Here is a 27,113-nt window from a genome sequence, read left to right as displayed (position 1 = left end):
TTTGGACTGAATAATAAAACCATTTTGTAAGAAAGGGATTTACATGATTACCAGTCATCTAGATGTTCAATCATCATGTTTAGTTAGTCACTGAGGGTCAACCATTGAGGGGGCAATCATCACCTAAGGTGGAAGTCCAGATTAATCTTCTCCTCTCCTGCTCTATGTATATCCATGAGTATATCCATGAATTGGATACTGGCACAGAATAAGATACTGCTGGATATGGCATGGATGCAATATCTGGATGTATCCATATGTGGGTGCATCTTTGGGCCTTGTTCAACATATCTGGATACGATCCCAGACCATCCATTGTCATATCCAATTCAGGATCATGAAACTAACTTTCACAAACTGCCAAAAATAAGTAAACATAAAAAATATATTACTCACACACAAACACACTTCTAAAGACATATATTTTATAAAATAAATATTATAACAAAAAAAACAAAAAAACAATATATATATATATATATATATATAGAGAGAGAGAGAGAGAGAGAGAGAGAGAGAGAGAGGTGTAAATTATTGAATGTATGATAATTTTTATATAGCTATTTCCAGCTGTATTTGTATTAGGGAGTCTTAAAAATTTGCCATATTCATATCTAACATCATATCAGTTTCCATGCAACTCTAGGAAGAACACCTAAAGTGAATTTTACCCAAGTACATAAAATTAAAATCACATAAGGATGCTGTTACAATAGTTAATGTGTTAAACTAGTGAATCGTTTCCTCTTACTAATGTGAGTCTTTTGTGGGCTGCTAAATCTAATATCAAGGACCTTGCCTTTCATTTTTGTTCTTTATAGTTAATGTGATTAAGAGGCATAGTGTGAGAGACCATCCTTGAGATTCAATGATGGCTTATGTAGTTAGTAGTTTTGTCGTGGTTAATAAATAATGTTTGTTAAATAATAATTGGCCATGTAATGACATTGTTTCCGGAGGTTATTGGTAGTTGTTGACGGTTGGTACTCTTAACCAACCACTAGTTACTATATATACTTAATCATTGTCTTGGAAACCATTACTATTGATCTGTACACATTACGTTCTGAAATAAAAAGACATGTTCTAGCCATGTTCTGATGTTTGTGTTCTTATGATACTTACTGTATGATGTAAATGTTAATTATTGTTTACTCTGCGTAATATAAATCACATTCTTCTGAAGTAAACATTTTGGCACCATTGCCAATACGAACCTAGAGATCTAAGCCACAGAGAGGCAATATGGCAACAAACAATTTGGCACTGTAATGGGCCGGTTGTTCGAACAACAAGTATTGGTATCGGAAACTGATGAAGAGGAAGACACATCGGAGGAACTGGGGCTTATCTGTCAATCAATACGTTCAAAGGGAAGCTCTTAAGAGAGCGGTCCCAAGAGCGTCATCTATGACAAACTGAAAGTGAATGATGCTATCTACGATCTTCTTGGAAGACTCCCAAGGTTGTTGGCACGAAACTACATTGGCCTACAAGATCGTTAGGAGGAAAGGGGCCGAGAGAAGCGTTGACAGCAAATACTACAACGGTATGAGGAAAGAAACCGGAGGAAGGAAGAGGAGCGTGACACAAGTAGACGTCATACCTCCAACAATTAATGCCCCTATGGCCGAATAAGGAAAGAAAACATATGCTAAATAGCTGTGAGGAGGGAGAAGGATCGGTGAGAAGATCTCTTTGGATTAAAGAACAAAGTGAAAGATGACGACGATTGTGGAGGATCGTCGAGGAATCATAGAGTTCGACAAGACGTATAAGTAGAAGTGTCAGTCAAAGCCGTAGTTGGGAGAGACCATCTGGAGGCACAATACCTTGTATGTGGAATGAGTGGCGGGAAGTTGCCAGGAACCTACCACTCCCTGCCAAAGTAGGCGAGGACCTTGCGAGTCGAGTAGCCAACCAATCCATACAATCAATGTCGGATGGAGATTCCGAGAGTGAGTCCATAGAATGTGGAAGTAGCTCATCTGTGTTGATGTGTTTTCTTTATGACACTATGCAACACAAAATAAAATACTAAGTATTCTATCCTCTCTTGAACAAAGACCTCTCGGATGCTAAACTATGTGATCAAACAAGACGACTCCAAGGTTTCGATAGTCAGGTCTTGACTTTATATTGTGGATAGACTTAGTGTGTTGATGTGATTTTGCTGGAATCACAAGGGGACTTACATTGAACATGAACAATTTGTAACATGGAAACTAACTAATTTGCTTGGAAAATAAATGGCAAAAGAGATAAGGGTTTACAAAGGCTGTGCTACTCGTAAGATCAATGATGACGATGAATGTTTCTTAGATAGACAAACTCCTTCAAATCAATTCTTGCTTCGCCATGACGACAACAACTACACAAGACTGATGCAATCATCTAGGGAAAATGGAAGATTTTCATATTGTAAGTACATCACTCAAATACCCAATGTTGGTGCAACTTGAATAAGTATTCACAATCAAACGTAGCACAATGACAAGGTTCAAGCTAACTTTACACTATGATTCACAATCATCAAACCACAAGAAGTATGAACCAAGGAATTCATCACAATATCCTTACAAGCATCCACCATAATCAATGAACTTTACTTAAACTATGAGAAGTAACAAGAAACCAAGCAACAAGTTGAAATGATACACAAGGATCTGTTGATGTGTTTTCTAGGCACATGTGAACACAGAATAAAATACCCAAAAGTATCTTATTCTCTCTTGAACAAAGCTTCTCAAATGCTGAAGATTGGCTTAAAGATCACTTGAGATAACTCCAAGGTTTATAAATGTCAGGTCTTGATGTGTGGATAAGCACGAGTGGTCGTTGTGATTCCTGTTTCATAAGGGGCCTTTCGCATGGAGAGACTTTATGAAGTGCTTTGCAGATGATATGCAATGAAGTTCTTTCCTATTACTGCTTAGATGTTTATCAAAAAATGGCAAAAGATGAGGGTTGAGAGGTTCTAAGCTATCTTAGGAATGGATGGATGAAAGATGATTTAAGGAAAACTCTACTAGTCTTGGTATTGCCATACAAGAACAACTCCACCAAAACTAGTGCAATCTTCTAAGGACATTTAAAGGTTTTCAAATCGCTACTAAGCATAGACACCATCACTCGAATGCATATCCATGATTCAGTAACGATTGAACTTAAGCACTTTCAATAATTCTAGTTGACCATGCAAGGCATGCTTACAATCAGCAAGAGGCTAGTGGTATGGATTAGGAGCTTCACAATAAATCAGGTACAACATTCCATCATTCTTCCCTGCTGCCCACATATTAGTAAGAGATATTTGGTCTCATTATTACATTGATTTTATAATCCTGTTTCAAAATTTCTAATGATTGCATTTATTGTTTTTCCAGGACCTCTTTCTCCCTGCAGCAGTTTCCTTGATAGTCCCCTTGGCCCTTATGTCGCTAACCAGGTAGATAATCGACCAATTTCTTGGCTTCATTGGACCTCATTGTACATGATTTTGAAAATAGAATGACACGGTAATGGATTGTCATTGAGTAAAAAATGATATCATATTTTCTGTTTCATTTTCCAGTGAAGTTAACAGAAAACAGGAGGTACCAGATTTGAATGCATCAGAGCAGATGGCACCAAGAGGACAACTTGTTTTTGCTGTTGGTATCGGGGCATTGCTATTTGTGCCTGTCTTTAAGGCACTAACAGGATTGCCTCCATTTTTGGGTATGATTTTTGGCCTTGGAGTGTTGTGGATCCTGACAGATGCAATTCATTATGGGGATTCTGAGCGTCAGAGATTAAAAGTTCCACAAGCTCTTTCACGAATTGATACTCAAGGGATCCTCTTCTTCCTTGGCATTTTGTTGTCTGTAGGGAGGTGAGCATGACAACTTGTTGAATTACATAACTGTTCTTAATTTTAAACTGGAAAGAGAGAAGCCATTATGTTGTCAAATACAGTAATTTATTTCTGTATATTACTCTCCTCTTTCTGTATTGCCATAATGTTAAAAGTTCACACAGTAATCTATTTCTGTATATTACTCTCCTCTTTCTGTATTGCATAATGTTAAAAGTTCACTGACTTACATAACACCATTGGTTTAATCATGCAATATAGTTGTGTTTCGATCATGGAATATGCCATTGTCCACATCTTCAATGTATGGTTGTCATATTCTTTGTACCCCCGTTTTAACTATGCTATGCTTTAAATTGGTTGAAATGCTTCTGCATCCAGCAAGTCAGATCTATGCTAACACAAATATGCATGGGGAGACAATTCAATCCTGCTGTGCAGGATTTTTAAATACCATGTGATGCATTCAAAGACACCTTAGTGCTTTAATAGGGAATGCAATTTTTTTTTTTACAATTACCAAACTAAGTCTTGAAACATTCGCAACGCTATGTATTGTGTGAACCTCAAAGGAAGACTAAAATGAGATTTTTGGTCGGTCAGGCCGTGTTCGAATGGTTGAGATTAAGTTTTTCCAAAAATGAGCCATGTTTAAACCAGAAAAGTATATGGTTTTACAATGCAAAACCAGAAAATCTGTTTGTTTCCTGACGTGTATATCTAGTTATGTATTATATATGATTGAAAATTTGTAGTTTTATATCAACCATCTTTAGCACTGTGCATCTCTCCTTCAAATATATCTTTTGCAATATAGCCATTTGAGTGCATCTGCAATGACACACAGATACACGTCATTAAACTGTAAACATTTTCCTGTATGGTCAGGAACCTACCCACCTCTTGCAGAAAGCTAATATTCCTTACTCTATCTAACCTGCCATCACCTCTCATCTATTTAATACTTTATATTTTATATTTATTCATATGTATACAAGCTAATATTACCATAAGTGTGCATCATTTCATATCAGAGACTAAAAACTTTTAAGGCCAGAACTCTTTTCTAATTTCGCTAAATCTGTCACAGTTTATTATACTTTGCTGTTACACAACTACCCTGAAGAAGGAAAGAAAAAAAATTGTCATTGAATTGAGTTTCATGAGAAATGTTTTTTTTTTTTTTCAAATTGCAGCCACCTCAATTGAGTCTTAGGTCAATTTCACATTCTCAAGCTGTACAAATCTTATATAGACATTGCTGCATGAAACTTCTCTCCCCATGATTGGTACTCATGCAACTAATCCATATAGTTGTCTGCATTATTTTGATCATGTTGCTCTACTTCTCCCTCAGGTCCTACTTTTGTTAAGAACTTGGGTTGGAGAGGTCTGTTTGTAGAACCAATCATAGATAACTTTATCAACATGGTGGCTTCTCTATTGCATTCATAGAAATTTTTCCTAGTCTTTACCTGTAGTGTTTGGACGGGCATCTTTACTAAGGACAATATTGGTGAGGTGTCTATACTAATAAACTGAGTTACCGGGTTCGGCTATATAGGCCCCCGTATTGCCCAAATACAATTCGTGGTTCGTGATCCGTATACGGTTCGTAGTTCAGTTCAGTCACTCAGTTGGGCGAATTTTTTATTATGTCCTGTGCTTTGTTTTGGCATCCTGCTGATGACATTTCATCTGACTCAGCTGACATGCTACAGCTCTTGGTCAGACTATCTCAGCAGCAGTCAAAGTAGCTATCGGGGTTTATTTATTTTTAAGTTTTTTTATTTTATAAATTGAAATTCAATGATATATATATGTGTGTGTGTGTGTGTGTTTTAATTGTTTTTGTACTAAACGAACCCAAACCCCTTTTCAAAATTTTGCTGTACCAGTTCTTCGAACCCGAACCGGTGCCTGAACGCGAACCGGCAACTTAGCTAATAAATAGTCAACATAAGTTGCTTCTACATATTATAATTTTCACTAGAGAATCTTTGGGTGCCTTCAAACATGATATTGGCTATTGAGGCCATTTTCCCTTAAATACCTCCTTTCTGCAAACTTAGATTAAAGTAGACCCCTTTCCTACAAATCTGGCGCAAAAATCCATGCCCTAGCGAAGAAAATCAAACAAAAATTGAGTATTTTTGCGGCTTGCAAGTGCTGGTGATATGTCAGTCACCTAAAAAAATGAACCTATATAAGTTGGTGATGTGCCCTACCCATGCGACTTGTGTTTCTATAGATTTTTGACTGGAAAAGCCTAGCTGCTACAATTCTGCAAATTTTCTGGTATAAAAAAAATACATTAGTTGCTGTGACCTCTGCAATTTTTTGCTACCTATGTGACCTACAAATTGTAAAAGAGAAAATGTGCTTTTTGTCCAATAAACACTTGTTATTTAAAAAAAATGACGTGAGTCTCAAGAAAAATTCTTCTCTTGATCTTTAAGCTCCTGAGCATGATTTTCAGAAGAGAAATGTTGAAACAATGTAGCTTCAGTAAGATAAATGATTGAATGAGAGATAAATGAAGTCTCTCATTCAATCATCTATCCTATCGATAAATCTACATGCTAATGGTAGACATCATAATCATCTTTATAAGCATTTCTATCATCGATCGAGATATGATCGTATTTGCTATGCAGTGATTTCATTTATTTGCTGTGATTGTAATCGGTTCTGCATATCTATTCTAGTTGTCATATGACAACACTAATTAGTGTTGTCATATGATAACTACAATAGTATTAACATATTTTTGCTCTTATACCGATCCATAATCGGGTTGCATTTACCATCGATTACCATGAAATAGCATTAAGAATTAACTGATTAGTGATCGGTTAATGATAACTAAAATTGCATTAGAAACTAACCAATTCATTATCGGTTACAATGATTAATCAAACCGCATTAAATCACAAACTGATTGGCATCGATTATCATTTGTTATGTATTGGCATTTATATTAACCGATAGTTATCGGTTCGCATTATGAAGAGACACCACCCTTGATCAAGACATGTCTTGATCGGACATGTCATGAGACATGTCCGGTCAAGGCATGCCTTGATCTTACAAGGCAATGCCTATATATATGTGCCGTGAAGAATGCTGGAGAAATATCGAAATCAATAAATATTATCTACAGCCACCTGAAAACAAAGAAGTTTCAGTTCATAATCAGAAATAACTAGAGAGCATACATTAATAGCATTGAATATTGTCTAAGGAATTAAAAGAAAGACATAATCCTTAACATTCCACTTTTGAACATAAATTTGAGTACTTTAACAAGAAAATTTGCAAGTTGCGAAAAATGCAAATCATGATTTTCAATAGTAAAAAATGATGGGATTTATAATTTTGTTGGGCACAATTTGCCAAAAAACCTTGCATGATTCTATATGGTTCTGATGTATAATTCTTTTTGGCTCTGTACATGATACACTTGCAATCCATCTTTGCCAGTCGTGGCCCCTAGGTCTTCATGCTCTCACAGATTTTGTGGCTCTAGCTGAGTTTTAATACCATATTAAGAAAATTGAGCACATAAAGATTATCAAGATATTTATTGTTAAAATAAGAAGCAAAAGCTTTCTTATATAAGTTTACAATAAAAGGTGATAAGCCTCTTTATGAATGTGGGATGAAAATAATAAACTAATGAAGCATAGATAACATCTTAAAGTCAGAATGACTTTATTAAAGGTTACGACTAAAAGTTAATTAATTATTACTAAATAATTGTTACTTTAACAAAAAGAAATTCAGATTGAGGGCCCAAAGAGAATTTATAAAAGGAGGTCAATTTGTCCATTTGTGGCATCCAATATTATTGTTATCAAACTCTTTTTACCAAGCTTGAGCGTTTTTGTTCATCTTTGTGCTCCAGGATGAAAACCCTTTGTCATAGAGAATCTGGAAGACAAAAAATATAATCTATTTGAGGTGATTCCATTTAGGGATCGCAGTTGTGCCCAAAGAATTGTAGTTGATTTTAATTTCAGCTTGGTGATTGAAGATTTCATATTTAATGCGGACTTGTGAGATTGCAAGGTAATACCATAATAGTCTATATAGCTTATTTGCTGTTTCATAAAAAATCAATTTATTATATTTTTTGTAACTTGTACTGAATCGAGGTTGTTGTATTATTGATAGTTGGCCACACCAGTTTCTTATTGTTTTATTGCTGTGGACTAGTCACCATACATATTTGTGGTGATAAGCAATATTTATTTGGTTGTTGTATTAAGTCTAAAGGGAGGCGTGACTTTATTATTGTGAATAACTATTTGTTGGCTATCGTACCATGCTGGAAAGAGACCATAACATTTCCAAAATGCTAAGTCTTTGTTAAAAACAGCCACTGTACCATTTTGTTTAATGGCCATACCACCTTAGCAATTGAGGACTCAGCCACATCTTGTACTTGTGGTTAAACATAGCTGCAACAGTAGTAGTTTTCTTCTTTTCTCTAGTAGAAGTATAATTAGAATCCTCTCCCCCTTGAAATCCAACATCCACAGATCCTGTTGGCAATGACACACTAGTCTGTGAACTCTCCAATGAATTCCTTTCTGTTTTGCCTCCCCCTCCATATGCAATCTAGTTGCCTCAATCTTCTCAGCTGGAGTTATAGCTTCAAAACCTTTCACCACCTATCCACAAAAGATAACAATAAACTCTCCTATAGCTGCCTGTAATGCCCCTTATTGAGGACTTGACATACAGCTATATTTGTGCTTCTTACAATCTAGTTAGTGATATAGAATTGACTTCAACAAGATTCAATTTGTATGGATATGGGATTCCTTATCAGCAATCGATAGTATTATTAAAATTTCTAATTATAATATTCCTAGAGGAATTGGTATTTGAATCAGATGTAACTCCAATGTGTCTGAGTATGGATGTAAGTGCAGAATTATATTATTATCGCTTCGTTTACCCCTTTGGAAGTTAATACAAAGTGTGTCTCTGATCCAGATCGCTGTGCCTGATTGGTTTCTCTTTATCATGCGATGGCAGGATGAAAGATCATGCTTCAATCTATTCACTGTGTCTGATCTCAATCCTAATGTTCATGTGAGAAAGGTAGACTCTGTCTCTGCTTATTTAATACCTTAATCTCATGCATCTAAGGCCTTGCAAGAGGGTGGATACACCACCTTCACCTGGCTTCCTTATCAATCTTCTATGAATCAAATAATCAAAATCCGATGCCCTCTTGAGACTCCACAATCTTTCCTTATGTAAGGTGGGGCATGATATGAAGAGTTGTGTCTCTCCTTATTACATCTTTTGCAAATAATAATTAACTATGTCCTTAAGCGGACTTAGTTTTCATCCTTAATTAATTACTAATGAGCTAGTGGCCTTCCTAGTCTTGATCACACCTTGTTTCATGGGAATTGCTGTCCCTGTAATAAGTCTTTCTTTAATCCTACATATAGATCGTTGGTTTGCCTATAAGATTGGGCTAGGCGATATCAGACCACTGTTGTTTGCTTTGACCACTGCTTTGTTAATGTAACTCCGTGGTTATCATACAAGATTGGGCCATGTAGTATCAATCCTGGCCGAATGGATTGCTTGTAGCCTGATGATTGTCATTATCAGATTATTAACAATTACTGGATTGCTGTAATGCCTCCACACTTTTACACCATGGCAACCTAGCACCGCAATTTTGTGAAGTCTCTGAAGAGACAAAATTGCAATAATCATACATGAAGAAGTCTATTATGCTAGAGACTATGTATATATATTGAAGGTGACAAGACTTGCATACATTAATGTATCGACCATAGTTGGACTACTCCCTGAAATTTCGGCGAGTTTTAAAAAACTCACGAGTATTTTCTCTGGGCGAGTTTTTACGACTTTAACTCTCCAAGTATTTGGCAAAAACTCACTGAAAACTTGCCAAGTTTTTGCCAAAAACTCGGCTAGTCCGTGAAAAAAACTTGCCTGCCACTTAATAAAGGCAAAAAATGGCAGAAATGAGTTATATTTCATCATTTTCTGTCTTGTGTTTTGCTGAGAAGGGGAAAAACACACTCCCAAACATTTGCAAACTGATTTCCATCGATTCTTGCCAATTTGAAGCAGATTTGAGGTGGTTTTTGAAGAAAAATCAGATTCCTAGGTAGGTTTTCTGATTTTTTTTCCTATGTTTTTTTAAAACATTTTATTTATTTTTTGTTGCATCTAGATGAATAGAAAGTCATTCCTATGTAGTAAAAAATGATTTAGAGTCATTGGAATAAGATTTAACACTATTTTTGACAAGTTTTGTTGAATTTTTCACTATTTTTTTGGAGAATCTCTAGTTTTTCAAAAAAAATCAAACCCTAATAGTTTTTTTAATTTATTTTTAACTTTGAATGATGTCTAAAATTATTTAAACTAATTTAGATAGTTTGTTAAATTATTTAACCAAAATATTAACTTTGTCTTTTCACTTTGTATGTGTAGGTTAACAATTAACCATTAATTCAATATGGCAAATTCAGGGGATAACTAGCCACTAGAACCATGCACATCTGGATATATAGGCACCTGTCCTAAAGGTTCTAGAGATAGGGTTTGGAGGTATGCCTATGAAGGAATAGACCCTGGGTTAGTGATTTGCTTTAAATGTGAGAAAATATTTCATTGAGGCATAAACCACCTAAACTACCACCTTGCAAGCATTGAGACGCATGATGCTAGGGTATGTCTTGGGGCCACGAAAGAAATAAAAAGAGGCATTAATGCCATACTTTCAGCTGGGGAAGAGAAAAAAGTGCGAAGGGAGAGGGAAAAACTAGCCATGAGAGCAGCCATAGCTAAATCTCAAGGTGTTTCAGTTGACATTGAAGAAGAAGAAGAAGCACTTTAGGGCAGAGTGAGCTCTTGTTGTGGCTCACGTATCCACAAACTCAGCACCACCTAGGCCACCACTTTTGCTTCTTCTAATAGAGCACCTACTACATCAACATCAGTGGCACAGTCTATAGGTAATTATTTTGTGCCCAGGAACACACTTGGAGCACAACCATCATTAGAGGCCTCTGGATGGAATAAGGAGGCACATGAGAAAATAGACATTGCATGTGCTGATTTTTGGTACTTCAACAACATCCCATTCAATGTGGTAGACAATCCTTATTGGCTAAATTTGGTTACTGCAATGACAGTTTCAGGAAAAGGGTACAAGGCCCCTTCTCACAAGGATTTGGGTGGGAGGTTAGTAAATAGTCCAGTTGATTTCATTTTTAAATGTTTTTCTTGTTTATTAAATCAAAATTGTGTACTAAGACTTAATTTCACTTTGTTCTTGTAGGTTGCTCACAAATGTAATTGATAGGGCAAAAGAAATGGTGGAGGACCAAAAAAAAAGAATAGAGAAAATATGGCTGCACCATTCTTTCCGATGGGTGGACAGATGGCAAAAAACGCACCATTATTAATTTTTTGCTTGCTTGCAAGGACAATGTGTTTTTGAAATCGGTTGATGCCCTAAATAAGGTGAAAAATGCAGAAACATTGGTTGGAATGTTGGAGCACATTGTCATGGAGGTGGGAGTAGAGAATGTGGTGCAAATAATCACAGATAATGCAGCAGCATATGTGGCAGCAGGTAGAATCCTCCAAGATAGGCACCCCACTCTTTTTTGGACACCTTGTGCAACACATCCTTGACCTTCTTTTGGAGGACATAGGAAAACTTGATTGGGTGACTCCAGTTGTGGAAGATGCAAGGAGGATCACAAAATATATTTACAATCACCCTTGGGTTCTTCATTTGATGAGAGAGCACACCCAAGGGAGAGATTTGGTGAGAGCCGATGTCACAAGGTTTGCAACGATTTTCTTGATGTTGCAAAGCATTCTTGGCGCATTGACTTCTTTGAAACAAATGTTTGTAAGTCAAGCATGGCTAGACTCACCTTATTCAAAGAAGCCTGAAGGAGAGGGTGTTGCATGCATAGTCTTCGATAACCAATTTGCACAAAAGGTTGCAAAGTTTGTGAAGGTAACTTCGAAAATTGAATTTTTAATTATTCTTGATTCAAGCCTCTCATTATTAATTTGTAACTTCATTAATTTGTCTTTTTTGTAATTTGTATTTTTCAATCGTAGGTGTCGGAGCCCTTGGTTAGAGTTCTCCTCTTGGTAGATGGGGATCAAACCCCAATGGGGTATATTTATGAGGCCATGGATAGTGTTGTGATGTATTCACACATCACCCCATTGCAAATGGGGACCTGTTGATGTGTCTTTTGTACACGACCAAACACAAAATAAAATACCTAAAGTTCCCTTACCCTCTCTTGAATAAAGCTCCCGAATGTTGAAGATATCGCAAAAGGATCAATCGGAGAAGCTTCAAGGTTCTGTTATGTAGGATCTCTACTCATGGATAAGCTCTTCGTGGTACGATGTGATTTTGCTGGAATCACAAGGGGACTTACACTCGATGACCTGAACATCTGATTTGCTGGAATCACAAGTCCTATTTACTAACTAGAAGACAAACAACTGATAAAAGATGCAGGATTCAGGAAGTCTACTCTACTACCTAGAATGCGAGAAGATGGATGAATGACTAGGTGGAGCCATGCTGGGCTGGGTCTCACCATCAGGCTTGAACAATCCGACACCAACTCAGTGCGATCTTCTAAGGGATGCTTCCAATACGTTCAAATCGTACACCATTAGACACTGATCACCATTCAAGATAATGCATGAACAATAGACGTGTAACGACTTAAGATTAAGCTCATTTTATGCCAGTTGACCACGCAAGGCGCACTTACAATCAGTAAGAGGCTAGTGGTATGGACTAGATGGATTCCACACAGGTGCATTCAACAATTTTCTTTCATTCAATTTAATTATCTATCATCTAAAATGAAGATTCAACAAGAGACCACGCATATTGCAATGAAACAACACACTTCACCATAACTTCAATGAAAATGGAGTTTGTTTACAATCACTGGCAACAATTTCTTGCCTTGTCCTCCTAATTTACTCTAATTGCTATTCTATCAACTGACTATTCACTATTTCTAACTATTGACTCCACTATTGACTATTGACTAACTATTCGCCTTTACAAATGAGGAGCCAAGGCTTATATAGTGCTCTCAATACAATTCAATGGCTCGGATCAATTTGAGATCAATGGCCAAGATTTTACAATGAAAACCCTAATTAGGGTTTGTTACAACAAACTCAATTCTGGCCAATGAAATAATTGCATTATTTGGACACATGTTTTCTCTGGAGTATTCGACCAATGGATAACCGGGTTAGGTACATCGAAGTTTGTGTCATTTTTGAGGAGTCAGGTACATTGAATCTGGACACGCTGAGATGGACCAATCCAACTAGAGGAGTGATGACTAGGATGCCACCTTGTCTGACCCTTGTAACTTGGTAGATGTTCAATTTGATGATGCTAAGAAGCTAACTTTAATTAACTCTTTTGAAACTATTGGCTCCTTCAACGAACCCTTGCTTTAACTTCCTTTGTCTTTGATGTGCAGGATGGATGGTGTACCTTTCCTTGAAATGTTGGACTGGAAGAGGTCGTCCCTGAGGATGCTGGACTGGAGAAGGTCGTCCTTGATGATGCTGGACTGGTCTTCTTTCATCTGCAAGACAAACCATAAGATGATTAAGGACACATAATATATTTATTCTAACATAGCATTTTATACCTTAAAATATCAACAAGAAGACATCAAAATAAAGCTTGCTCAAAATCCTTCCCAGGGACAGGCCCTATAAGAATTTCGCCCTTGACCCTCTGGAAGGGTCAGGAGTGAATTTTGCATTCCTGGCCAATTCCATCATGTCTCTACTCCAAAATGCCTTCCAAGGCAAGCATACGCTATCCTTCTCCTCACCAAAGGCTAGGAATCCACAACTTGACCTTCCTCATGGGCAAACTAGGTGATTTTGGGAATTTCGCTTTGGACCCTTTGGAAGGGTCAGGAGCGAAATTCCTGTTTTAGGCTTAATCCTCCATCTTCTTCACTTTCAATTTATCTTGCAAGGCTTAAATAATCTCCCTCCAGTCTTTTCATGCCTTAGGAATCAAAATCTTGCCTTGACACAGAGGAAATAGTGGTTTTGATGAATTTCTCTCTGGACCCTCTGGAAGGGTCAGGAGCGAAATTCACTCTTTGCTTGCCTATTCACACAATTTCACTTTCTTCACTTCACTTCATCTGGACTCCCTCACATTGAATTCATTCCCCAGCTTGGCAACATTGGTTTGATCTTCATAAGGCCTAAAAGGTCAAATTTGCTCAAAAACCTAGCCAGGGACAGGACCTATCTAGAATTTCGCTCTGGACCCTTTGGAAGGGCTAGGAGCGAAATTTTCATTTTAGCTCAAAATTCACACTTTTGATGGTCAAACATCTTTCCAAGGTATTCCAAATAGTTTTTCTCACCCTAGTCCAGGCCTGACTTAGCACAAAATTTGGAGAAAAGGATGGTTTTAGTGTTTTTCGCTCTGGACCCTTTGGAAGGGTCAGGAGCAAATTTCTTCCTCTAGCCCAAAATCATCATTTTTGGAGACCAAAATCCATTCAAGGGCAATCTCAAGGGCTTCTATCATCTTTGTCCAGGCCTGACTTGGTCTAAATGTGAAAGGAATAGGTGGATTTTAGAGTTTCGTTCTAGACCCTTTGGAAGGGTCAGGAGCGAAATTCTTGATTTGGCTCAATCAATTTCAATGTTTCCTAGCAACTTGAAGTTACTCCTAAAGACTTCTCCCATCCCAATTCACTTTATTTTGCAATTGTCTTGTCACAAATTTGGAAAAAAGGTGGTTTTGGTGAAATTTCGCCTTGGACCCTCTGGAAGGGTCAGGAGCGAATTTCTTAATTTAGGCTTATTCCTCCATCATTTCAAGTTGAATTCACCTCAAAAGACTAGTAAACACTTCTCCTCTCACATCCAACCCAAGTTTGACTTGATTTTGCAAGGGAAAATAGGTGGTTGAAGAATTTTCGCCCTGGACCCTTTGGAAGGGTTAGGAGCGATTTTCATCATTTGGCTCAATTCCTTCAATCTTGATAATCATTGGCAATTTGGAGTCATTCCTAAGGCCTTCTTTAATCATGATCCACACTAGATTTGGCATGAAACTAAGGGAAAAGATAGGTTTTTCACAATTTCGCCCTTGATCCTCTGGAAGGGTGTTGACGTGTATTTTGTACACAACCAAACACAGAATAAAATACCCAAATGGTACCTTATCGTCTCTTGATTAAAGCCTCTAAATGCTGAAGATATCGCGAAAAGGATCAATCAAGATGACTTCGAGGTTCTTCGTTGTAGGATCTCTACGTGTGGATAAGCACCACTGGTCGTTGTATATGCTGTTTCTTCAAGGGGTCTTACGTACTTTCTGAGAAAGCTTGTCCGTGTTACTCTCTTTTGACTGCATGAACAAGATTTTCCTAACACTAACAGATTTTCAAAAAAGATCAAAAGATAAGGGTTTCAAGGAATGAATACTAATCTAATCCTAAGAATGACTCAATGTAGGCTAGACTTGGTAAGATTCTACCAATTTCAGTATCGCCAAGAAATTACAACTTTACTGGAATTGATGCGATCTTCTAAGGTGATTCAGTAACTTTCAAATCATCAAGGATATAGACACTATCATAGAGATACATATCAATACTCCCAAAATGATTGAATTCTTAAGCAATCTCAATATTTCCAGTTGACCACACAAGGCATCCTTACAATCAGTTAGAAGCTAGTGGTTTGGAACGTGAATCTCACCAAAGATCAAGCACAACACTTAGTCCTTCAAACTTAAACTTAAATACTACTTCAACTGAGAGTGATTCAAGAAAATAAACAATCATGAAGATAGCCACAAGTATTGCAATAAAACACCATAACTTCAATATTTTATTGATCTCAAAGCCAAATAGACACCAATTGTTCAAAATTCTTTCTTCACTACTCAATCTTGCTACACAATAACTTTCTTTCTTCTCTCTAAGCTCTCTCTCTTCTCTAACTTCTCTCTATTAACAAAATGAAAATGAGTGAGGGTATATATAGCATCCTCAAATACAATGAATGGCCCAGATCGAAAGAAGATCAGCGGCTGAGATTTTGACACCTAAACCCTAATTAGGGTTTGTTACAAAAAAAAGGTCCCCATTTAGATAAACATCATTAAATGCATAGCCAATATTTAATTGGCATAAATATCGGGGAAACATAGACCAATAGGAATTAAGATGCCACATCATCCTATAACAACTTTTCATCTAGAATTTTGTTCCCTTTCCTAAGCTCTTTTTTAGCATATCCAACGAATCTAGACACAATTCCCTCAATCTCAGCAATGGGAATCTCAGGAAGATTCTTTATTTGTTCTTCCAAATGAAGGACTTGATCAAAAGCAGTGAGAAGAGCTTCCTCCCATCCAGGTTCAAGTTCTCTGATCTTCTCAATCAGGAACATGGTAGTGAACATCTGATCTCATTGCTCATCTGTGATGATGTTCCCCTCTTTGCAAAAGATGACCTTGACTCTCTCCTCCAACTCTTGGATGTCCACATCTGTCTCAATCTTGATCCGCCTGCCAAGAATGGTACACAACACTTCAAACACCCTATCTTGAATTGGATGAATGATACCTTCAACTTGACTGCATTTGGTGTTGATGTCTTCAAAAAGGACCTCTTTCATCTGCAGTAGAGCTGACCATTGTAGGAGGTTATGGGTTCCTCCATCCATTATCTTTTCTTGTGCCAGGATTCGTCTTGGTGTTTGCCTTATTACTTGTAGGATAGGAATGATAATATCTCTAGTGTGAGTGAAAGCGGCTACAGTTATCATTAGATTATGGATAACTTCAAGGACCTGGATAGCTCGATGAACTGTCTTCATCATTCTTGTTGCAAATTCAACGGCTACCAGGTGGGATTTATCAATCCAAGAGCTCATAAGCTGAACCAAGCTCTTGACCCTTTCTGCCTCACCAACTAATTCAAGAGGGAGTGCTTGTAAAGAAGATACAGCTGGATCCTTGATGTCTCAAGGGCTGATTGAGATGACTAAAATAGCCTCTCCAAGCACCGACCTCTCTCTCAAGCTTCTTATTCTTTTCCATTTCTTCTTTAAGTTTGTCTTTAAGTGCTTCAAATGAATCGGTTGCCTCTTCCATCGCTTGTTCGGTGGTAAGTGGACCAAGCTCAAATGTTTCTAAGTCATACTCATTTGCAAGAATCTCACCCTCATATTTGTCCACTACTGGTGTAGCTACTTGCAGTTTCCTGGATCCTGTCTCATCCCTTATTACCTTGGACTTTTTTGTGGCCTTCTTCTTTTCCATTACCTCTTGAGAATTTCCTATAAGGCTTTCTAAATCAAATACATCTTCTTCCTCTTCAATCACAACCACCCTTGTTAGTCTCTCTTTTAACCGATCCAGGATGGCGGATCTTGTTTCTCTTACTTGTATTTCTTTAAGCGGTGGTCCATCCTCTCGGAAAGGAGATGTCACTTCATCATCATTCTTCTCTTCATGTAGCTCATTAGCATCAACTTGGGGAGATTGACTTGATGAATGTTGAGGCGTCTGTCCCATTTCTAGCTTGTCATTTTGTACCATGGATTCCATAGATTCATCAATTTCATGTACCATCCTCTCCTGATCTTCTCCTTGACTTGACTTCTTTTCATGTCAAGAAGATGTGCTTGGTGGGTGATCGAGGTTTGTTTTCTGCTTCTTCTTGGAGGTTTCCCTTTTCTCAGGTCTTTCTTTCCTCTTTGAGCCTTTGGAATGAGAAGCATTCTCACTCACGCTTGCTTCTCCTTCTTCTGGTCTTGCCTCCAAAGTAAAAGTCATTGATACATTCTGCTCCTTCAACTTCTGATGCTGTACATCCACCCATCTGTGAGTGCATGATAAAACAGGAGCCATCAAAGCTCTCAAGTCTAAAACCTCGGGCTCATTCCAATCTATCTTCACTCCTTTGTCCTCTTTCTCATAGGATGACTGGAGGTATCTACCATTATCCTGGGCTTGATGAGCTACTCTATAAACTTTGCATTTCCTGATGAGATCTAAAGGTAGCCTGGAATGCATCTTTCTTTTAACCTCTAAATCACTTGGGAGATTCATCCAAAAGTCCTCCACCTGAAACTCATGTTTGTACTTCTTGCCGACTGTCTCCTCCATATAACCATGAGGATCAAAATTCTCACGCGAAGCAAAGGATGTGAATGAGTATAAAGATAATTCCTTCTCTGCATCTTCAGTGGCTTGAGTATTAGGACATACTTCAACTGAATTTCCTAGTATGATGGGCACGGGAATTCCATTTCCATGCTTATGTCTGGATGCCTTCGCATAAGCTGCCAATTGTTTAGTCACCTCAAGTAGCACTATCCTGTCTATTGGATATCTTGGCAACATGTAAGGAGGTGAAGGACACCCATGAACCCTGATGTATGTGAATTTTTGAAACTGGATGAACCATGCACCATACTTCTTCACAAGCTCTTGTGCATCCAGAGATAGTCGATTATGAATCCCCCCTTGCAATATCCTGGTAATGTTCATCGTGAAGGTGTCATTGACTAACTTGTAGTCACTTCTAGGCGGATGATGTAGATGAACATAAGAATCACAAACTCTCATTTCTCTGGGTCCTCTTCCGATCACTTCTCTGTGAGGTAGCCCTGCATACTCGAAACTCCTGATTAAGGCATATATAACATATGAGCTCATGTGGAATGATTTGGTGGGTCTTAGCCTTCTCAACTGCACATCCAAACAATTACTAATAATTCTGGCCCAATGAAGCATTCCTTTTCCTTGGACTATCACTTGAATGAAGAAGAACATCCACTTTTCGAAGAAGGCGGCTTGAGGAGCCCCTATAACTCGATTGAGCAAAGTTATCAAATCTCTGTATTCCTCCTGGAAGTCGATCCTATGTGGTGTGTTGGGAATCTTGTTCAGGCGAGGTCACTTTTGAGCAACCAATTCTTATTGATGAGATTCAAACAAGTTTCAGGATCATCCTCATAGATCGACCTGGCTCCTTCTAAGCTTTTGTAAATCATATCTTTATGGTCTAGAAGATGAAGAGCTTTGCTTATGGCTTCCTCTGAAAGGTAAGCTAAGATGTTCCCGTCCTTAGATATGATCGTCCTTGATTGTGAGTCATAGTGGCGGGCACACTCGATCATCAGCTCATGACACTTGACTGCGGGAGGGAAACTTGCCGCCTTGATGATGCCACTTTCGATTATCTTCTTCGCAACAGGTGATGGCTTACCAATGTAGGGGACCTCTCGAAACTTCTTCACGTTGAAGTTGCCTAAGTTGGTGTCTCCAATATTACTCCATTTGGACACGATCCTGGTCTCCAATTCGTCATTCTTCTGATCTTCTTTGATGAGAGCCGGGCGACTAGTAGATACTCCGGCCTTTGGAGTCGCCATCTTGACACCTACACAACATTTCAAAATTAGTCCTTGAGCATTAAAGGGTAGAAAATAAGACTCAAAAGGAGGATTTAAGATATTAATCAACACTTAGACTTTTCTAAAAAAATGCCTAAAAATCAAGTCTTGAATAAGGATATTAAGATAATTTTGCCATACCTCTTGAATACTCAAAAAAAACTTGACAATGATGAAAGAAAACTAGACTTTGATGGACAAGGCCTAGATTATAGTCCTCCCTTGGATGGATTGCGCCTCCTCTAGCTTCAAAAGAATAAATTCCACCCTCCTTAGTATCCACACTTAGTAGAAATTCGCCTCAAACATGCTATATTTCGCTCCTCAAATTCGCACTTCAACTTCGCATTTAAGAAGGGATGAATGAATGATTAAAACTTGAACAAAGCATCCCCATTATATAGAGCGCTCACCTCTTGTTTCCCCAAGGCCGACTTGCTAATAAAGAGGTAAAAAAAAAAAATAAAACCTTTAAAAAAGGTGGGCCGACTTGCCAAATAAAGGCAAAATAATGGCTTGAGCACTTTTTGATAAATTTTAATTTAAAAATTAATTTTAGATGTCTCTAAGATGCCCCTTTCGATTATTTCAAGGTCAAAATTTAATTTATTAAATTAAAATGCCTCTAATTTAATGCAAATTTGATTTAATCTTTCCAAATGCCTCGAATTTAGCAATTTTGGGAGATTTGAGGAATATCAATGCTTGATTAAGGTTTCAATGAAGAATGCCAATAATTTCGCCCTGGACCTTCAGCAAGGGTCAGGAGTGATTTCTCTTATTTGTACTTACTCCATTTTAATTTCAATCCAGCTCACAAGGTTAGGCAATGATCCTCCTTAGTCATTTCATGCGTGCTTAGTTTGTTATTGTAAGGCAAAATAGGTGTTTGAAAGATTTTCGCCCTGGACCCTTAGCAAGGGTCAGGAGTGACTTTTGCAATTTTGACTAAAAAAATCCTCATTTCCTCATCTAAAAACCTCTTCACCAAGCAAGATCATGTTTATGCCTCTTTTCAAGATGCCTTTGATACTTTATTTCAACCAAACCAAGCAAGAAAATCCTCCTTCCAAGTTTTTCACCCTGGACCCTTAGCAAGGGTCAGGAGCGAATTTTGCAATCTAGACTCAATCCATCATCATTTTATGTTGAAACTTTTACTCATCACTAGGCAATGCCCTTCCTTATCGATTCCATCCAAGTTTGCTTTGTTTCTGCAAGGTAAAATAAGAGTTTTTCAAATTTTCGCCCTGGGCCCTCAGCAAGGGTCAGGAGCGATTTTTCTTTCCTAGCCTAGGATATCCTTGCCTTAGCAAAAACTCGAGAAATAGGTTGACTTTGCAATTTTCGCCTTGGGCCCTCAGCAAGGGTCAGGAGCGATTTTGAGTTTTTTGAGCAAATTCTTGATCATTCCAACTTCAATCCACCTCACAATGCCAGGAAATATCTTTCTTCTTGCTCCCAATCCAAGTTTGATTTTGTTTTGTAAGGCAGAATGGGAGATTTTAGGATTTTCACCCTGGGCCTCCTGAGAGGGTCAGGAGCGAATTTTGAGTTTTAGCTATATTTCTTCATGCTTTTAACTTGAAATCACTTCTAAGGCATTACACACATGTCTTTCTCCCATCCAAGTCATGAAACAATAAATTTTGTCCTGAATTTGCAAGAAAAGGAGAAGACTTGGAAATTTCACTCAGGACCTCCTGAGAGGGTCAGGAGCGATTTTTCTCCTTGGCTTTAAAACTTTTATTCTTAACAATTCCTTTTCACTTCAAAGCAATTCAAACATCATTTCAATCTTATTCTTATGCCTAGCTTTGCTCAACTTTGGAGAAAAAAAGTCAGATTTTGGATTTTTTGCCTTGGACCCTCAGCAAGGGTCAGGAGCGACTTTGCTTATCTAGCTTGGTTGCTTCTTGTTGATTATCCAAATTATCTTCACAGGATAAAACATACCTTTTCTCATCCACTCCAATCATAGAAATCGTCTTGTCCTTGCAAGAAAGAGGTGTCTTTGAGAATTTCGCTCTGGGCCTCCTGAGAGGGTCAGGAGCGATTTTTCAATTTTAACCAAAATGTTTCACTTTTCACTTTGAAACTTCTTTGCCAAGAAAGATCTCACCCTGCACTATGCTATGAATAAGGATTTTATGTCCAAGAAGGGTAAAATAATGTGTTTATAAAGAATTTCACCTTGGACCCTCAGGAAGGGTCAGGAGCGAATTTGCCTTTCCTGGGCAAAACTCCTTCATCTTTTGATCTTCAAACAAGTTAGGGGGTTCTATTATGTTCACTTCACCATTCATCATGCCTTTGACATCTCAATTTGACCAAACAAGGCCAGAGATGACTCCAATAGAGATTTTTGCCCTAGACCCTCAGCAAGGGTCAGGAGTGAAATCTTCATTTCAGGCTAAATTGCTCAAATTTTAAGTTTCAAACCACTTCACAAGGCAAAGTCAAGTCATTTTCAAGGCTAGGAACTAGTTAGCAAGTCCACTCAAAACAAGAAATTGTGTTTAGAATGAAGTTCGCCCTGGACCCTCAGCAAGGGTTAGGAGCGAATACCCTATTTCAGGCATCATCTTGCTCTCCAAAAATCGATCAAAAACCTCTCCAGGCGAGAACACACAAATTCATCTCCAAACACGTTAAAACTTAGTCAAAATTATGAAGGAAATCCAATCTACAAAGAATTTCGCCCTGGACCCTCAGCAAGGGTCAGGAGCGAATTTGACATTTTCAGGCTCTTGATCCATTTCATTCCCTATTTAACTTAGCCCACTAGACTCACTTTCCTCACTAACCAAGCTTAGCTTACCCAGACTTAGAAACAAACTAGACCTTACCCAGGCAAACCCTTCCTTCAATCTAGACCTGTCCTAAGTCCTGTCCTATCCCTAACCTAACCAATTTGACTCTCCTGAAGGGTATACCTCATTCTGACAATCCTAAATCTTCAGGAAGACTAACAATTTTCCAAAATTTGGCTAGACTTAACTTGAATGAAACCCTAAAACTGAGCCTCTAAAGTTCAGCCCTAATCCAGCTAACTAAGACAGACCACTCACTCACTCAAAATCCTAAAAGCAGAGAGAAAAACAGGCAAAGAGAAGGCAAAACCAAAAAACAAAAGAGGGGGGTCCTCGTTCTAATGGGGCGATGTGTGAAATGGTCACAACAAAGGGTCAGGAGCGAATTTCCCTTTCTAGATCAAAATCATCATTCTTTCAATCCCAATCTTCTTTGCAAGGTAAAATCTCCTCTCTCTTCGCCTTAGGAACAAGGTCTAAGCTCAAGCAAGGTTAAAAATATAGGTTTGTAAGGAATTTCGCTCTGGACCCTTTGGAAGGGTCAGGAGCGAAATTTCCTTCCTTGGCTAAAACACTCATTCCTCAACTCTTTCAAACATTCCCAAAGGCCACAACATGATCGTTCTCCCTTTCAACATGCCTTGGACATCAAAATTTGGTCGAACAAGGAAGGGAAAGAGGTCTAAGTAGATTTTCGCCCTAGACCCTCTGGAAGGGTCAGGAGCGAAAATCATTTTCTAGGCTTGATTCTTCATTTCTCCAATTCCAAACCACCTCAAGAGGCAAAGACATGCTATCTCACTTCCATCCACGCCATAAAAACTCAAGGACTTGACCTTATCCAAGGAAAAATAGGTGTTTCTAGGAATTTCGCTCTGGACCCTTTGGAAGGATCAGGAACGAAATTCACTATTTGGCTCAAAATCCTTCATTTTTCAATGCTTTCAAACATTTGCAATGGCAAAAGATGTCCATCCTTCCTTTCAAGATGCCTTGCAAATCAAAATTTGGTCAAACTAGGGAGGAAATGAGCCTTAGGAGGATTTTCGCTCTGGACCCTTTGGAAGGGTCAGGAGCGAAAATCTTAGTTTAAGCTTGATCACTCACTTTTCAAACTTCAAACCACCTCAAGAAGCAAACTTAGATCATTTTTCACCTAAGGAACAAGGATTGATGCCAAAATCAAGTAGCAAATGAGGTTTATAGTGAATTTCGCTCTGGACCCTTTGGAAGGGTCAGGAGCGAAATTCTCTTTTAGGCTAAAATCTTGATCTTCCAAAGCATCCCACGCCCTCTCAGGGCCAAAACATACTAATTCCTTCTCCATCATACCAAAGCTTAGCCAAAATAAGGAGGAAAATAAGAGCTACAAAGATTTTCACTCTGGACCCTTTGGAAGGGTCAGGAGCGAAAATCATGTTTTGGGTTTTATCCTTGACTTTTCCAACTCTCATCCTCTTTGGGGGGCAAACATAGATTACTTTCCTTTCATTTCCACCTTGGTCCTGACTCTGGCTAAAGGAAAAATGAGTGTTTTTAAGAATTTCGCTCTGGACCCTTTGGAAGGGTCAGGAGCGAAATTCACCCTGTAGGCTAGAATCCTTCATTCTTTTCACCTTTACTCATCTCCTAAGGCTAGAGCATGTCAAAACACCCCTATACATGCCTAAGGAGCTACGAACTTGACCCAGACAAGGAAGAAATTGAGGTCCTCAAGGATTTTCGCTCTAGACCCTTTGGAAGGGTCAGGAGCGCAAAATCATTTTCTTGGCTAGCTTCTCACTTAGGTTCACCTCATTCTCCCCCAAACTTGATCAAATCAACTTCCTCCTCTCACTATCAAGATAATCTATCACCCAACTTGGTCCAGGCAAGGTCAGACTAGGTTTTAAGGCCAAAGGAAGGCAAAAAGGGAAGATTTCGCTCTCGACCCTTTGGAAGGGTCAGGAGCAAAATCCTCTTTTAAGGCTAGCTTTCATCATCCTAAGGTCTAAAATCTCTTCTCTAAGGCAAAGTTGCATCAAGCCCTCTCAATTATGCCTCGAAAGTCTATAACTTTGGTCATATCCCGGAGCAAAGTGGAGGAAAATTGGATTTCGCTCTGGACCCTTTGGAAGGGTCAGGAGCGAAATCTTCATTGTTGGGCTCAATTCACCTCCTTTTCCACTTGACTTTGCCTTTGTCTTGATCTTTGATTCATTCCTTCAATGTCTCAGCCAAATTTGTTCAACTACTCACTGACTTCCTCGAACTCAAACAGGACACCACCAACAAAACCAAGCCTAAAGAAGACCTTGAAAGAAGCCCTAACTTGGAGCATCCACTGACCCATCCTAGCTCAAGTAGAGCCGGCTATCCAACGATCCCCCCTGACAGCACTCATCCTGCAAAGGCTAACAGGCAAAACCCTAAAAAAAACCTAGAAAGCAAACCCTAGAAAGCAAAAAGCAGGGGTCCCCATTTGCAATGGAGCGATGTGTGAATACGTCACAACAGGACCCCACTTTTTTTCGCTTTCTAGGGTAGTGTTAGAGTCCTTTGCTATTAGCCTTTACATTGGAGAGGTATAGTTGGTCAAGAAGCCAAGAGTCAGGTGAATAACCCTTTTATGAGGTGTGAAATGAAGTAATGTGAGAGGAGTCAAGTCAAAAGTTGGATGAAGGAGCCCTTTATATCAAGCCAAGTCAACATTGCAGTGTTTCCTTCACCATCTAGATGATTTGAGCACACCTCATTGAGAGTTGAGTTGCGGAGGCAAAATTTGGCCCCGTGTCAAAAAATTTCCTTTGCTCCTCTCTAGGAGCGAATTTTGCTTCCATTGCTCCCCTTTAGGAGCGAAATCCCTCTCCAGGCTTTCCAAATCACCTAAAGCTGCCTCTAGTCATCATGTGACACCTTAGTTTGAGCAAAGGATTCAATCCTTGATAAGGAACCTTGAATGAGGTCAAGTGTGGAGGTCATTTCCATTGCTTCTCATTAGGAGCGAAAACCACTTCCTTTGCTCTCCTTTGAGAGCAAATTTCCCTTCCATTGCCTTGGGGTGGGAGCGAAATCCTATCCAAAGCAAGCATTGAGGTCTTTTGATGAATGAAAGCTAAACCTAAGGTGTGAGTTGATAAGACTAAGCTAGAGGATGCATTTCGAGGTCACTTCCATTGCTCAAGATTGAGGGCGAAAATGACTTCCTTTGCTCCCTGATTGGAGCGAAATCCACTTCCTTTGCCCTTGGTTGAGAGCAAATTTGCCTCTAGAGCCCTACATGAGCATAATTTGACACACTTGAGTTGGTAGAATGAAAGGTTGATGAGTAAAAGAGAGATAAACTTCAGCTTGGAGTCCATTTCCATTGCTCCTCAGTGGGAGCGAGTTTCACTTCCTTTGCCCTTAGATAGGAGCGAAAGTCTCTCTAGCTTTCCTTAAGGCTAATTTGACTCATCTATACACTAGGAAGGCAAAATCACAAGGTCTAAGTTAATGCAAAGGCAAAGAATTGATGGAACTTAGCTAAGAAGTGAGTTTGAAGCCTATTTCCTTTACTCTCTGATAGGAACGAAATTTACTTCCATTGCTCTTTGTTGGGAGCGAAATTTGCTTCCTTTGCCTGAGTTTGAGAGCGAAATTGCTTATAAGAGCCTTCCTCTAAGTTAATTTGATGCCTCCACTTGCATAGATAGCAAAACACCCAAGCTTGAGTCGATGAAGGGCAAAATTTAATTAAGTGTGAGATTATTTCCATTGCTCCCCTTTTGGAGCGAAAAACACTTCCTTTGCTCATTAGGAGCGAAAATGCCTTCCTTTGCTTGAGATTGGGAGCGAAATTGATCTCAAAGCCTTCTTCAAGGATGGATTGACTCCTTCAAGTGTATAAATTGTGAAGTACATGTTGTGACGTATTCACACATCGCCCCATTGCAAATGGGGACCCCTTCTTTTTGCTTTCTAAGGTTAGTTTTCTTGGTCTTTCAGTTTCTTGGCTATTAATCTTTGCATTGGAGAGTTTCTAGAGAGCTCATTAGGGCAAGATGGTCTGCTTAGGCTCAAATGGGTCAGTAGGTGATCTAGGTCAGGGACTCTGTTGAAAGTTTCCTCTTAGTTAGGCCTAGGTCTTGCTTCTAGGGTTGAGTTTTGATTGAGTTTGAGGAAGTCTTTGTATCATGCTAGGAATCTTGCCTTTTTAGACCTATGTCATTGAGTTAAGGAAGTGAATGGAGGTATGTGAGCAGGTGTTCTCAAGGATCCTTCCCTTTGAGGGTTTGAGATTGGTCCAGTTGATGAATGATGAAGTTCTTTTACTTCTAGGCATTGATTGATGTGAAACTGACCTATTTATCCTTGGAAAAGGCCTAACGACCAAGCCTAGACTTGAAAACTTGAGAGTTGAATAAGAATTTGAGCAAAATCTTCCTTAGCTCCCTTTTGACTCCTATTCTGGACAAAATCTTCACTTTAAGGCATGGATGGGGAGGAAATTAGCTTGAATAAACTTTTGGATGCCTTTGATCAAACTTAGACTTGAAATGTGGAGAAAAGGTCAAAAATTTGAGCATTATTGCAAAATTCGCTCTTGGCCCTTCCAAAGGGTCCAAAGCGAATTTCCTTAGACTCTTCTCTTGCCCCCAATTAAGACCTCAAAGCTTGCTCCTGCGCCTTGACTGAGTGAGGAATGACCTATCTATGCCTTGTAAGCAAGTTGGAACGAGATGGGATGAGGAAATTGAGCCTAAAACATGAATTTCGCTCTTGACCCTTCCAAAGGGTCCAGAGCGAAATACTTCAAGGGACCTCTTATCTCACTTAAACAGTTGAATGAATCCTATTTCAAGTAGATTTGAGGGCGAGTAGACTTGATTGAGATGGATCAGGACCCAAAAGCCAAGTCTAAGAGCAAAGTTGAGGGGAAAATTTGGAATTTG

The 27,113-nt window shown here is 38.7% G+C and overlaps 1 protein-coding gene across 1 annotated transcript in view; it reads left to right on the top strand.

Annotated features, from left to right (window-relative positions):
• Positions 1 to 27,113, top strand: part of LOC131068653 (sodium/proton antiporter 2) — a 158,069-nt gene that overhangs the window by 115,748 nt on the left and 15,208 nt on the right. Inside the window, exons 7-8 of the mRNA XM_058003889.2 lie at positions 3,387 to 3,448; positions 3,575 to 3,874. Of these exons, the coding sequence (XP_057859872.2) occupies positions 3,387 to 3,448; positions 3,575 to 3,874 (362 nt within the window). The remainder of the gene's footprint in view (positions 1 to 3,386; positions 3,449 to 3,574; positions 3,875 to 27,113) is intronic.

This window comes from Cryptomeria japonica, chromosome 6 (genome assembly GCF_030272615.1).
Source record: "Cryptomeria japonica chromosome 6, Sugi_1.0, whole genome shotgun sequence".
Classification (NCBI taxonomy): domain Eukaryota; kingdom Viridiplantae; phylum Streptophyta; class Pinopsida; order Cupressales; family Cupressaceae; genus Cryptomeria; species Cryptomeria japonica.
This window is presented reverse-complemented; position numbering and strand designations above follow the sequence as displayed.